Here is a 12,229-nt window from a genome sequence, read left to right as displayed (position 1 = left end):
GTTGAAGGAAGACCTAATCTTGGCGATGCAAGGGTAGAGCGCTAGCGCCAACCTTATATGTCGGCAGGAAGGAGGCCGCCGACCCGATTCTTAAACCTTCTCGATACGTGCATAACCCTAAGTCAGCAATGCGAGTTATAGCTCAGCTGTCCCGCCTAGGGCATTGACATTTCCGTGAAAAGTGAGCTAATCCCGGCTTCTCTTTCGCGTTCGTCGTTTAGCTGACTGGGATAGACTCACCATGACCTCGCGATGGGCCGATACGGACGAAGATGCGGCTGAGGACGCACGGCGGAAGGCAGAAAAGGCGGAGAAGAAGAGGCTGAAGGCGGAGAAGCAGCGCAAGGCAGACGAAGAAGCTCAGCAGCGTGCTGCAGCAGATGCTAAAAATGACGCGCTGAATGGACACGAGTACGACCACGAGCGCCCCTCGAAACGCCGACGCCTATCACACGACAACATACCAACTACGCACGAAGAGGAACGCAAGTTGCTGCGCTTTGACGCCCCCGCATGGCAGCCTTGCCGCTCGGTGGAGCGCTTTGATCGTCTGAACCATATCGAGGAGGGCAGCTATGGGTTCGTGTCTAGGGCAAAGGAAGAGGCGACTGGGGAGATCGTGGCGATCAAGAAGCTGAAGCTGGATGCTGCGAGGGATGGCGGCTTCCCAGTGACTGCACTGCGCGAGATACAGTGTCTACGGGCTTCGAGACACAGGCATGTGGTGGACCTCCGAGAAGTGGTTGTGGGAGGATCTGGCACTGGAGATGTCTACCTGGTCATGGAGTTCTTGGAGCACGATCTCAAGACGCTGCAAGAAGACATGGACGAGCCGTTTCTGCCTTCAGAAGTCAAGACCCTGCTATTGCAGCTGGGGAGTGCAGTGGAGTTCCTGCACGATCATTGGATACTTCACCGAGATCTGAAAACTAGCAACATATTGATGAACAATCAGGGGGAGATCAAGCTTGCAGATTTTGGCATGGCGCGGTTTTGTGGCGATCCTGCCCCAGTCAATTTGACGCAGCTGGTGGTCACTCTTTGGTACCGGTCGCCGGAGCTACTTCTAGGAACCTCAACATACGACACGGCAGTTGACATGTGGAGTGTTGGTTGCGTCTTTGGAGAGTTGCTGACCAAGAAGCCTCTGCTGCAAGGGAAGAATGAGGTGGATCAACTAAGCAAGGTGAGTCAAGCATCCAGTCCAACGTCGACTGGGAAGAAGAGATACGATATGCGTTTACCAATTCATTGACGTATGCACAGATCTTCGAGCTCTGCGGGATTCCTACCGAAGACACTTGGCCCGGCTTCAAGCGACTACCGAACGCCCGTTCGCTTCGACTACCCTCAAACAGCAACAATGCTCACGGCCCGATCGTGCGGTCTAGATTCCCGACCCTCACGAACGCTGGCGCAAGCTTGTTAAGCAGTCTGCTTTCATTAAATCCGTCGAACAGACCCTCCGCCAAAGAAATGCTGCAGGATCCGTATTTCCAACAAGATCCTCGACCGAAGCCCACTGCAATGTTTCCAACATTCCCTTCGAAAGCTGGACAGGAGAAGAGACGACGACAGGCCAGCCCTAACGCTCCTATTCGCGGCGCAGCTCCTGGATTGCAGGGTGAGATGGACTTCAGCTCAATCTTTAATGGTAGGGAGGAGGAAGAGAAAGGGGGAGGGTTTCAGCTGAAAGTTGTGTGATGAGGGTAGGGTTCAGGATCTGCCTGACTTGTTCATAACCGAGAGACTATCATCAGTTTCAATTGCGCGTGCGGTACCATATCATCTCTGGTACCTCAGTGCTGTGATTTTCATCACTCATGCAACCCATAATATCCTATGTACTTTTTCATCTCGCGCAATGCTCCTTTACTTGCTCAACTTCTCCGCCTGCTCATCCACCGTCGACTTCATGGGACCCTTGCCACTGCCACCCGTCACACCAATGCTCCCCTGACCCGACGACGCCACACTGCCATCCTCATTCTTCAAGCCCTCGCCAGTCTCGTGGTCAGGAGGTGGAGCCGCCTTGGAGGAGCGGTCAACGCCGGAGGAAGTGGGTTGCTGTGAATGAGTCGAAGTGAGTCAGCTTGCCGAAATTTCCCGTCATCCGATACGGGTCGGATACGTACCTCGTTGCCGGCCGGAGTGCCGTGCGTGAGGTTGTCGCCGGCTTCTTCGGCGTTGTGCGAGTGGCCTGATCCGTCGCGGGGCATTTTGATTGTTGGTATTTGTGGTGTTGTGTAGAAGGAGCTTTGGTTGTGTGTTGGTGCCGTTTGGTAGGATGGGCGATGGTTTGGAGTGTATTGTTGTTTGGATGAAGAGGAGCATGCGACTGTGAAGAGCAGACGTGTACTTGTACCTGGACGATCTTTTGCATGTGCGGCGGGCGGCCAATGTCATTATGATGTCACGGTTATGGGTCGAGTGAATGATGAAATCTGGTAGACATGTGGAGCCATTCAGCTTGACAACTTCGCTTACAACAGGTGTAACAGAGACTTCAATTGACTGTGGTATACAGCTGGAGTGTTGGTTTGGTAGATGCATGTGTGCATGTGAAAGGGAAAGCAAAAGGCGAAGATTGGAAGCTGCAGGTGAATTCGGCTTCGAGATTTAGAGTTCGTGGCGTCTCGGCAAAGTTGCCGTGAGTGAGAGACTCCTGGACTTCACGTTCAGACAATTTGTGCTTTCGAGGAAAACATTATTGTATCATCAATCGTTTCGATCCATCACCACAATCGAACCAAATCTTGCTATGCCATGCGGAAAGGCGTCATCAAGAAGATGAGCACAAGACCACGCCTTCCACAATGAGCCTGCTCGGCCTGCCGGCTGCCTTGCGACTGCAAATATGGAATCGACATTTGGCTTTGCGAGGAAAGGCCAAAACCTGCCACAGAAACCCTTTCCCAGTTAATTATGCCCCTGGCAAGGAAGCCTTGTCCTGGAGAAGGCGCTATGTATCCGTTGAGAAGACCTCTGAACAGCAGCCCGCCGATGGTGATTCGTCTTTAATAACAGGCCGCTCCATTGGAGATGCAATGATGTCCCACCGACTGCGGTCCACACCCCCAGAGAACAAGCCCAAAACTGGCTTTGAGCAGTTCGCGGAATCTACGGGTTACGAGAATATCGCCGGCACATCGTTGACCGCATCACAAAGACGAAGACGCAATCGATCATGGCGAAAGGCAAAGGCAGGAATTCCATTGGCGATCAAGACAAATTTCGATTCCAGTGCCGAGCAAATAGTTTCTGCCGATTCTCAGCAAGCGATCAAAAGCCCTCCCGACGCTCACGATGCCAACGATGTCCCCTTGAACCTGCAGTACATGCAAACTCGCCTGGAAATACCCACGAGCGCGCAATACCCATACGCGGACCCAAAACTTTTCGATCCACGTACAGCAGACGAGGCCATCCGCAAGGCTTGTAAGCAGCACTTGAAGCTCGACACGGACCTGCCGCAGCACTTCAAGTACAGAACACGTCAGGGCACATTTGGCTGTGCAAAAGCTCTCGTGATCCCCTCCTTGATCATAATCCGGGAACTCGGCGAGGGCAACACCGCATCCGATGCACGCGCTGCCGCCACTCTGCATGTATTGTCAAAGTTGCATACCGAAGGTGTTCTGCACCGGCTCGCTCCCAGCCCACCGCCGGAGACTTTAGCAGCTCTTGACGCAGAAAGAACTTTTCATTCTATCATGTCTACACTCAAGGATGACTACCAGCTGATTGGTCCAGCACTTTTTGAGCCGAAGTCGATTGACCACACAATTCACAGCGCCTTTCAAAAAGCACACATTCCATGGAATGTGGAAGGACAGACGCAAGTCAAGGAAGGTAACATCGTTCGCTACAACCTCCGTGTGGAACTTCCTAACGCTGTCAAGTTGGCAACCGCCGGCGAGGGGCGGAACAAAGGCATCGCCAAGTCTGTGGCATGGGCGCACATGTTGAAGAAGTTTCAAGAGAACGGCATCTTGCAAACGCTGTTTCCTACACGGGGCGAAGATGACGCTCAAGCCTCTGTAGAAAAACCAGAGGAGACTTCTGATGATGAAGCGGCAGATCTGGAAGATCTGGTGACGGTCGACAAGAAGACCATGAAGGCCGAAAAGGATGCCAAATTGGAGATCTACAACTGGGCCGCGCGACTGGGCATGAGTCCCGAGTATCATGCCAGAGTCGTGAAAAAGCGAGAACCAGGAACAAGGAAACAGGCGAAAGCGAAGTACTTGGAGCTGGCGGAAGTATCAATCGAACTGAAAGATCTGGGGCTCAAGACGATTCGGCTTGGGCGGACTCTTCGCATCGCTGAAACCGCTGCCGCCATTGCCTTCAAGTCGGCCGCGGAGGAGAAGGAGAATGCTGGTCTCATTCAATCTCCAACAGCAGGTGATCGCCAATGGGCGCTCCTGAACTTCGATACAGCAAGCCAGTTCTTCGATTTCTACCGCAACGTCAAGAAGGACACTTACCTGGAAGTCGAGGCCAAGCCATTTGTCATTGCTGGAGAGACTCACAACTGGGCTCAGATTACCATAAACGACCAAAATGTGGGACGATGGGTCATTATGACGAGAAAACCGGTTGCCGAGCAATTGGCGAGATTGACCGCCGCTGTCGAGATTGTGAAAGCCGAGCCGCAGCTTTTGGACCAATTTGCGGCAGTTGTACGTCAGAGCCAAGGCAAAGTGCTAAGAGAAGTGCGGTCCATCAAGACCAACATCGATAATCGCACAGTCGAATTGATGCGGAATGGTGTGGTGGAGGCAAGACGTGCAGGCTTGTCTGACGTCCGTCAACCACTGCTCCCTGTTGACAATCTACTCCAAGATTCCAGCAACCGACGAAAACGAACTCTTTCACAGCTGGATCGCCAAGTGTTCAGCAGGAATCGGATCAGAGATCTGCGGAAACGCGAGGGTGAAGCTTCGCAGCGTGATGACAATGCAACCACATCGCTCCCCATGAGCCAATATCGCACGCAGGTCCTTGAGCTCGTGGCAGGTAGCCCTTACAGTATTATAGTCGGCGCGACTGGCAGCGGCAAAACGACCCAAGTCCCGCAGATTATTCTGGACGACGCAATTCGGCGTGGAGATGGAGGTTTTTGCGATGTGATATGCACGCAACCACGACGTCTCGCAGCAACCTCTATCGCAACTCGAGTCGCCGCCGAACGCCATGAACCACTTGGCATTGGGGTTGGATATCACGTCAGATTCGACTACAAACCGGCGAGACAGGGGGGCAGCATCACATACTGCACGACTGGAATTCTTCTGGAGCAATTGAAGCACGACATCGATGGCATCTTTGACACAGTCTCCCATATAATCATCGATGAAGTGCATGAAAGAAGCCTGCCGATCGATTTTCTGATGGTTCTTCTCAAGCGCGCTATCAAGAAGCGACGAGATGCTGGAAGACCAGTGCCGAAAGTGATCTTGATGTCGGCTACACTGGACCAGGAATTGTTCGCCAACTACTTTGCGGAAGAGCAGAGTGATGGGCTGAAAGCTGCACCTGTCTTGAGCGTACCAGGTCGAACGTTTCCTGTGCAGGAGAGGTACATTGAAAACATCTTGGCCGAGTTTAGCCCCGAAGAACGAGCCCAGCTGGATGCGATGGCGGAGCTCGACAAAGGATCGACGACTGAATACCTTGCGTCCGAAATGTCATTTGCGACAAGTGCGCAAAAGGCAGCAGCAGCACCAGTCATTGACTGGAAACGTGAAGTGAAGCTGGAGCAGAGCGAGGAAGATCGAGCAGCCGCCCGAGAGAAGGAGGAAGCTCAGGTCCCTTTGTCGTTAGCTGCTGCAACCATCACGCACATCTGTCGAAAAAGCGAAGACGGCGCGATTCTGGTGTTTCTTCCAGGTCTGGCCGAGATTGTTGCGGTCCGTGATACACTGATCCAAAATACAGAGTTCGGCATGGCGTTCGACGATGCAGACAAGTTCAAGATCTGCTTGTTACATTCTGCGCTGCCTCCGCATGAACAGAAGGATGTCATCGAGCCTGTCGCCAAAGGATGCCGGAAAATCATCCTCTCTACAAATATTGCTGAAACGAGTGTGACTGTGCCGGACGTGAAGTACGTGGTGGACAGCGGGAAACTGCGACAGAAGCGATATGACCAAGCACGCCGCATTACCCAGCTCGTCACGACGTGGGCGTCCAACTCGAATGCAAAGCAGCGAGCAGGACGTGCGGGGCGTGTGCACCCGGGCGACTACTACGCCTTGTTCAGCCGACAACGTCGAGAGGCAATGCCGGCATCTGCTCCTCCTGAACTACATCTCAGCGATCTTCAGGAAATCTGTCTTTCCGTCAAGGCCCAAGGTTTCGACGACTCGGTTCAGTCATTTCTGAGTCAGACTATTGAGCCTCCATCAGAGAACGCCGTGTTGGGTGCAGTCGAGGCTTTGAAGGAGATTGAGGCCCTCACCCAGGATGAAAGCTTGACGGCGCTGGGAAGAACTTTGTCCAAACTGCCGGTGCATCCCTCTCTTGGCAAGATGATTCTTTTAGGAATCGTATTCCGCTGCCTGGATCCTATGATTGTTCTCAGCTCACTCGACCAGGACAGATCTCTGTTCGTGTCGCCGCCCGGGAATCGCGCTGCGGCGAGGCAAGCTCTGAACAGATACAACCAGCACAACTCCGATCAGCTGGCTATCTACGAAGCATTCAAAGAACTTCGTACTCTCCGCAGCAAGGACGGCTTGTCCAGTGCGGAGCACCACGCACGGCGAAACTTCCTGCACTGGGGTAGTTTCAAATCGGTCGCAGCGACTGCAGCATCAATAGAGAAGATACTGATCGAGTCGCGCCTCGTTCCCGAGAATCCGAGTGCGAGCGTCTTCCGTGAGCCGACTGAGTATGGCGGTGCGGCGCTCAATCGCTACTCTGACAATCCAGCATTGATCAAGGCGCTCTACCTCGCTGGTGTCCACCCCAATGTGGCCGCCAAGAACCCTGGACGGTCCCTAGCACATCGTACGCAGGCAGAGGACAGTGTCTTGATCCATCCGAGTTCCCTCAACTACAGCACCAGGAAGATTCGGTCGGATGACGACAAGCTGTACGCATACGAGTCGCTAAGGAAGACTGTCGACGGCAAGACTATGTTCATGAAAGACACCACCTTGGTAACGCCGCTGCTCACGCTGCTCTTCGGCGGAAAGCTCCAAGCTCAGGGCTTCAAGCTGACGATGGATGACTGGCTGCCTTTCAAGATCGAGAACCTCGATGACTCTGCTTTTGCGACGAGACTGGTCCTGGAGTTCAGGAAGGCTTTGGACCGGATGCTGAACGGGGCTTTCAATTCATTGAGCGAGGTCCGGGAGGGCGTCACCATCGCCGACGACCCTATAAGAGATGGTTTTGTGAAGGCTACGGTGGCGGTGTTGGAGTGGAGTAGCGAGCAGAAGGAGAGAGAGAAGAGGGACTCGGGAATTTGGGTTCCGCCTCAATGGAGGAAGGTGGTGGGAGAAAGTGATACTGTCGAAGCTGCTCAGCATTGAGGGGGTGTGGCGGATGTATCTGTACTGGTTGCATAGCATGGCGATTGCATGGTGGTGGAGTTGGATAGATAAAGATACCCCGGTAGGTTTTGTACATTATCCTCGCTCTTGAGACGGATCACCCAAGCTCTTCAATAATTGATTAGGCCATCATCATCTCCTGTACCTGGAATGCCGCCTTTCATGTGTCCTCCTTGCGGTTCAAGACTACTTCACCTGATGCACGCATGTGTGGTCGAAAATAGAGTTTAAGGTTGACGCTAGCAGGGATCAATCTAGCGCAAAGTCTAAAAAATTAAGCGCACCTGTAGAAAGCATCGTGATGGCAGAATGGTCAACCACGACAATAGCAGGCCGGACAATATGAGCTTATTGTGAGCAGCATCTATCCGGCCTCTTGTTTCGTCCTCCTCCTCTTCCTCGACATGACCACCGTCAACCACTCGTCTCGCCAGAATCGCACCGTCACCTAGCAACGACTCATCCACCAGCAACTCGCTTAACTTCAACGTCACCAACTTCACCCTCTCACCAAACACACCCACCCCACCAACATCAGCATGTCTCGCGGAGGTCGTGGCGGAGGCGGCGCCGGTCGCATGGGCGGCAGAGACCTGCCCTTCGAAGTCGACGCTGCCCTCGAGGAGCAGATGGCCGCCTACCGGGGCTACGCCGACGACGATGACTGGACCAAGACCCTCTACCCGGTGAGTTGAAGCCACCAGCTTCATCCGCCACCACCAGACAGACAACTGACATCTCGCAGCCCACCGAAGTCTACAAGTACATCCCCGGCATCGCCCACGAGAAGCGGCTCGTCAGCAAGTGGCGTGAGCACCGCAGCGCCATGCGCAACGGTCCCCTCTTCATCGACGTCGCCACCACCGGCAAGCGCGACCTGGCCGAGTTCAACGCCTTCGAGGACATTGCCACCTACAGCAGCAAGAAGGCCAAACGTGCCGGCGGCTTGCCGAACCTCAAGAAGGTGCCCATCGGTACGTGTTTCGCCACTTCACCTCACGTTTCACCGCTAACTTCATCTTCACAGTCAAGGACCTCCTCCCGCGCGAGCTCTGGGACGTCGTCAGCGACGGCGAAGAGGGCGGTGACAACCCCGACGCCACCAAGAAGAACCTCGCCTTCCTCAAGAAGCGCAAGCTCGACAAGCTGGCCCAGTTCGACGAGGGTGCCGATGGTGACGCTGCTGCCGACGCCAAGGACGCCGATGACGAGGTCAACGAGGCCGACCAGGAGGGCGAGGATGGTGTTGAGGAACTCCAAGACGATGACTACGAAGAAGATGAAGATGACTTGGGCAACGACTACAACGGCGAGCAATACTTCGACAATGGCGATGACGCTGATGATGACGGCGATGACGGAGGCGCCAACGAGGATGCATGGTAAAAGAAAAATGACCCCCACGACATGACCGACACGTCACTACACCCTTCACCTTACGAGAGCTTGAGAATAGCTTTTGGGCATTTGCGATACCCCCTTCGGATACCAAGATTAGTGTACCCATACAGGACACCAACATTGGAGATCTGCACCTCACGTTCATCACTTTCATTTGCACCACTTCCACCCTCACACACATGTTCCAGAAGATACTAACGCAGAGTAGGAAGGAAAAGGAGCAGCGCGAGGAGCAACGCCGCCGTGAGCGCAAGTGCGAGCTGAAGTCGAGGCGGGATTACGACATCACGCACGAGCGCATCACCTGGGACCGGCATGCGCAGGTGATTGAGGGATGCGAGTACATCTCAGGCTACCTCAATCGCCGTCTCCAGAATGCCGCTCGCGATGAGGCCGAGGTCGAGGAGGAAGAGGCCGAGCGGCGGAGCGTTCGGGCGAGAGCCGACGAGACTCGTCGCTATGGACGTGCCGATGTGGCGAAGAAGAAGGTTCGTCTTCATGGTTCACGCTAAGATTTTCTGCTTTCCTCTCTTTCTCTCTGTGCGATGGATGAGCGGGAGAGATGGATATGGGATGAGTGTGGGAAGGATGACAGAGCACGACTGTACATCACTGTCTCGAGAAGTCAACGGCTGTCCATGCCATCGAAAGCTTGTACAGCAAGCTTCTCTACTGTAGTGTGAATGAAAGGGATAGACTCTTTCACGGCTTCTTGCTTTTCATTTCGTCTCCCTTTGTCTTGGATTCGCTGCTTCTCTTCTGAGAGGTAGCGATCTTCTTGTCTTGATGCACAGAGGTGCTTGGGTTTTGGCAGCTCATCTCCATATCTTCGTCTACGTCCCTGCTGGCGATACACTCTTCGTGGGTTTAGTAAAGGGAAGAGTTGTTGGGAGAGGAGATTGCATCTCTGCTTTCGTGTTCTGAGTCATCATGCCTCCCAATTTGCTACAGGGAAAAGTTAGTCCGCGTCGAGTATCCGAGAGATGTAACGGCAGTCCTCATTTGGAGCCTCCAATCATCCAGGCAATGGTTTACGGAGTAGACTTCTGTTCTTATCATAGGGTGGTGAGATGAGAGCTGGGATGGATATCTGCATCGTTGAGGGTTTGATTGTGCCCCTGAGACCACCTCTTATGGGCTGACCAGACGGCAAATTGGTGCGAAGACAGTGTTTGAAATAGCTTGGATGGTTCTGCCCCTGAGATTCCAAGGGCTCAGGTAGGCTAGTCGAGTATTTGAGGAGGAGTCATCGAGAACAGTTGCTGCGTTTTCTTTAATGATCATCATTGGATGAGTTGGCTCAGTATATCTCCATACATGTCTAGATACGTAGCATTGCCATTCCTCAATACCCATACCAACGCCTACGCTTAAACCATCTGAACAGATTCATTCAGCAACATCCCTGGGTTCTCGACCACATCTATGCCTTCCTCGAGAATCGGCTCAGGAAGCTGTCCTTCGCATTGCTCTTCTCAATGACTTGTCCTTCGACAACATCGAACCGCTTGAACTTTCGTGCCGGTACACGGTTGGCATAAAGCGCATCGATGTCTGCATTCGTTCGATTCTTCGTCTCTGGTTGAAGGAAGTAGAGTGCTGCCATAATGAACAGCTCGGCACCGACGAAGAGGAACATGATCTTGCCGCCCCAATTCAGCTGATCCGGGTTGATGAAGTATGGGAAGACCGAAGACACCAAGAGGGCGGTAAGTTGCTGGCAGACCAGGACGAAGGAGATGGTCTTTGGACGAGTGGCTTGGGCTGAAGTCTCTTGAGCAACGGCCCAACCATAACATCCTACGGTTGCAGTGTAGAGCATCGACCAGGTGATCATGAATGCCAGGAGAGCGATGTTGGCGGCATGATTTGTAGTAGAGGCCAAAGATGTCCCGCCGATGATAACGGACCAGAATATAAGCAGAGTGCCTCCACCGACAAGGCCCACTCGGCGTGGTACGATGTCTGAAACGCAGACCGCCACGAAGTTCGACAACAGCTGGAGTGTCGACGAGATGGCAGTGAGTTGAAAGGGGTCGCTCTGGCCAATCAATTCAAAGTAAAACGTTTGATAAGTGTTCGCGAAGTAGCCACCACTGAAGTTCTGCGACTGGAGACCGAGGACAGCCACAAAAGTCCGGGCTCGGTGCTCCTTGCTGAAGATGGCACGCCAGCTGGTCTGGCTGACTCCATTGGCTTGTTGCTCTTCTTCGTGGAGTTCTTTTTTGATGGTAGCGAGTTTAGCCTCGACGTCGGTGCTGTTGCCATAGAGCCTGAGGACAGCCTTGCGTGCATCTTCTTCCCGACCCTTCTTCATGTACCAGACCGGGGATTCAGGGAGGAACGGCAGGCCAATTAGATAGAGAGCAGGGACCACGAACGTCATGCAGAAGGCCAATTTGAATGACCATATGCCTTGGATCTTCGAGGAGCCGTAGCCAGTGAGGGAAGAACAGAAAAAGCCGAGGACGATGATGACGTTGGTGAGGGAAGAAGCGGTCGACCTGAGATTTGCTGGAGCATTCTCGGTAACGTACAGTGGTGGTGTAGCTGTCGAGAGGCCGACAGAGAGACCAAGAAGTAGCTTCGAGACGAACAGCACTGGCAGGTTGGGTGCGAAGACCAGGGCGAAAGACGATGCCAGCGACAGGATGACGGCAGTGTAGAGCAAGAACTTGCGTCCCCAGACATCTGCGAACTGACCAGCCGCATACCCGCCAAATACCTGCCCAATCGTGGAAGCTGCATTCCAGAGAGATTGCCAGAGTGCAGGAATGACCCATTGTTTGCCCTCGGCGTAGTAGTTGCCATAGACTTCTCTGAACTCCGGGAAGGCAATCGCCACACCAGACAAACCTGCATCGTAGCCCCATCCGAAGACAAGAAGCATGCAGTACAGTGTGAACCAGACAAAGCGTTTCTCGGCCTTGATCGCTGCCCATAGTTTGGCATACTGCTCTTTCGCTGTGAGGTCGGTTCGGGTCGGCGAAACATCAGGATGACTGGAGGTCGAGGAGATGGATTCGGCTTCAACGTGGACGGCGCCCACTTTTTCGACGGCGACGTCTTCCATGGTGACTGAGGCTTTGCGATCCATCGCGGCTAAGGAGATCTGGTCTACAAGGATGCGAAAGAGACCTCGATGAGATTGGGGATGAGATGCTTGCTGATGATGAATCCCGAAAAGGAGTCGTAGCGGCCATCTTATGTATCTGGCTGGAGTACATAGTGATCGGTCGAATATGGAGAAGCACACGAGGACA

At 53.5% G+C, this 12,229-nt stretch overlaps 5 protein-coding genes across 5 annotated transcripts; 3 read left to right on the top strand and 2 right to left on the bottom strand.

Moving 5' to 3' along the window:
• Window positions 1–241: 241 nt before the first annotated feature.
• M409DRAFT_66127 (uncharacterized protein) lies at window positions 242–1,704 on the top strand (the record flags this gene model as incomplete). The annotated part of the gene is made up of 2 exons (XM_033816800.1): window positions 242–1,186; window positions 1,267–1,704. The coding sequence occupies 2 exons, from the start codon at window positions 242–244 to the stop codon at window positions 1,702–1,704; spliced, it is 1,383 nt and encodes a 460-aa protein (XP_033667913.1).
• A 168-nt stretch (window positions 1,705–1,872) lies between these two features.
• Window positions 1,873–2,219, bottom strand: M409DRAFT_22462 (uncharacterized protein; the record flags this gene model as incomplete). Its single annotated transcript, XM_033806344.1, has 2 exons — window positions 1,873–2,067; window positions 2,136–2,219. 2 exons carry the CDS (start codon window positions 2,217–2,219, stop codon window positions 1,873–1,875), a joined length of 279 nt encoding a protein of 92 aa, XP_033667912.1.
• Window positions 2,220–3,050: 831 nt separating this feature from the next.
• Window positions 3,051–7,544, top strand: M409DRAFT_66126 (uncharacterized protein; the record flags this gene model as incomplete). Its single annotated transcript, XM_033816799.1, has 3 exons — window positions 3,051–3,438; window positions 3,523–6,038; window positions 6,333–7,544. 3 exons carry the CDS (start codon window positions 3,051–3,053, stop codon window positions 7,542–7,544), a joined length of 4,116 nt encoding a protein of 1,371 aa, XP_033667911.1.
• A 560-nt stretch (window positions 7,545–8,104) lies between these two features.
• On the top strand, window positions 8,105–9,478 carry M409DRAFT_22460 (uncharacterized protein; the record flags this gene model as incomplete). Its single annotated transcript, XM_033806343.1, has 4 exons — window positions 8,105–8,251; window positions 8,311–8,539; window positions 8,593–8,947; window positions 9,175–9,478. The coding sequence occupies 4 exons, from the start codon at window positions 8,105–8,107 to the stop codon at window positions 9,476–9,478; spliced, it is 1,035 nt and encodes a 344-aa protein (XP_033667910.1).
• A 911-nt stretch (window positions 9,479–10,389) lies between these two features.
• Window positions 10,390–12,039, bottom strand: M409DRAFT_66125 (uncharacterized protein; the record flags this gene model as incomplete). Its single annotated transcript, XM_033816798.1, has 1 exon — window positions 10,390–12,039. The coding sequence occupies one exon, from the start codon at window positions 12,037–12,039 to the stop codon at window positions 10,390–10,392; it is 1,650 nt and encodes a 549-aa protein (XP_033667909.1).
• Between the last annotated feature and the right edge of the window lie 190 nt (window positions 12,040–12,229).

The sequence above is a fragment of the Zasmidium cellare genome (genome assembly GCF_010093935.1).
Source record: "Zasmidium cellare ATCC 36951 unplaced genomic scaffold M409scaffold_16, whole genome shotgun sequence".
Taxonomy (NCBI): domain Eukaryota; kingdom Fungi; phylum Ascomycota; class Dothideomycetes; order Mycosphaerellales; family Mycosphaerellaceae; genus Zasmidium; species Zasmidium cellare.
Note: the sequence above shows the minus strand (reverse complement) of the source record. Positions and strands in the feature narration are given on the sequence as shown.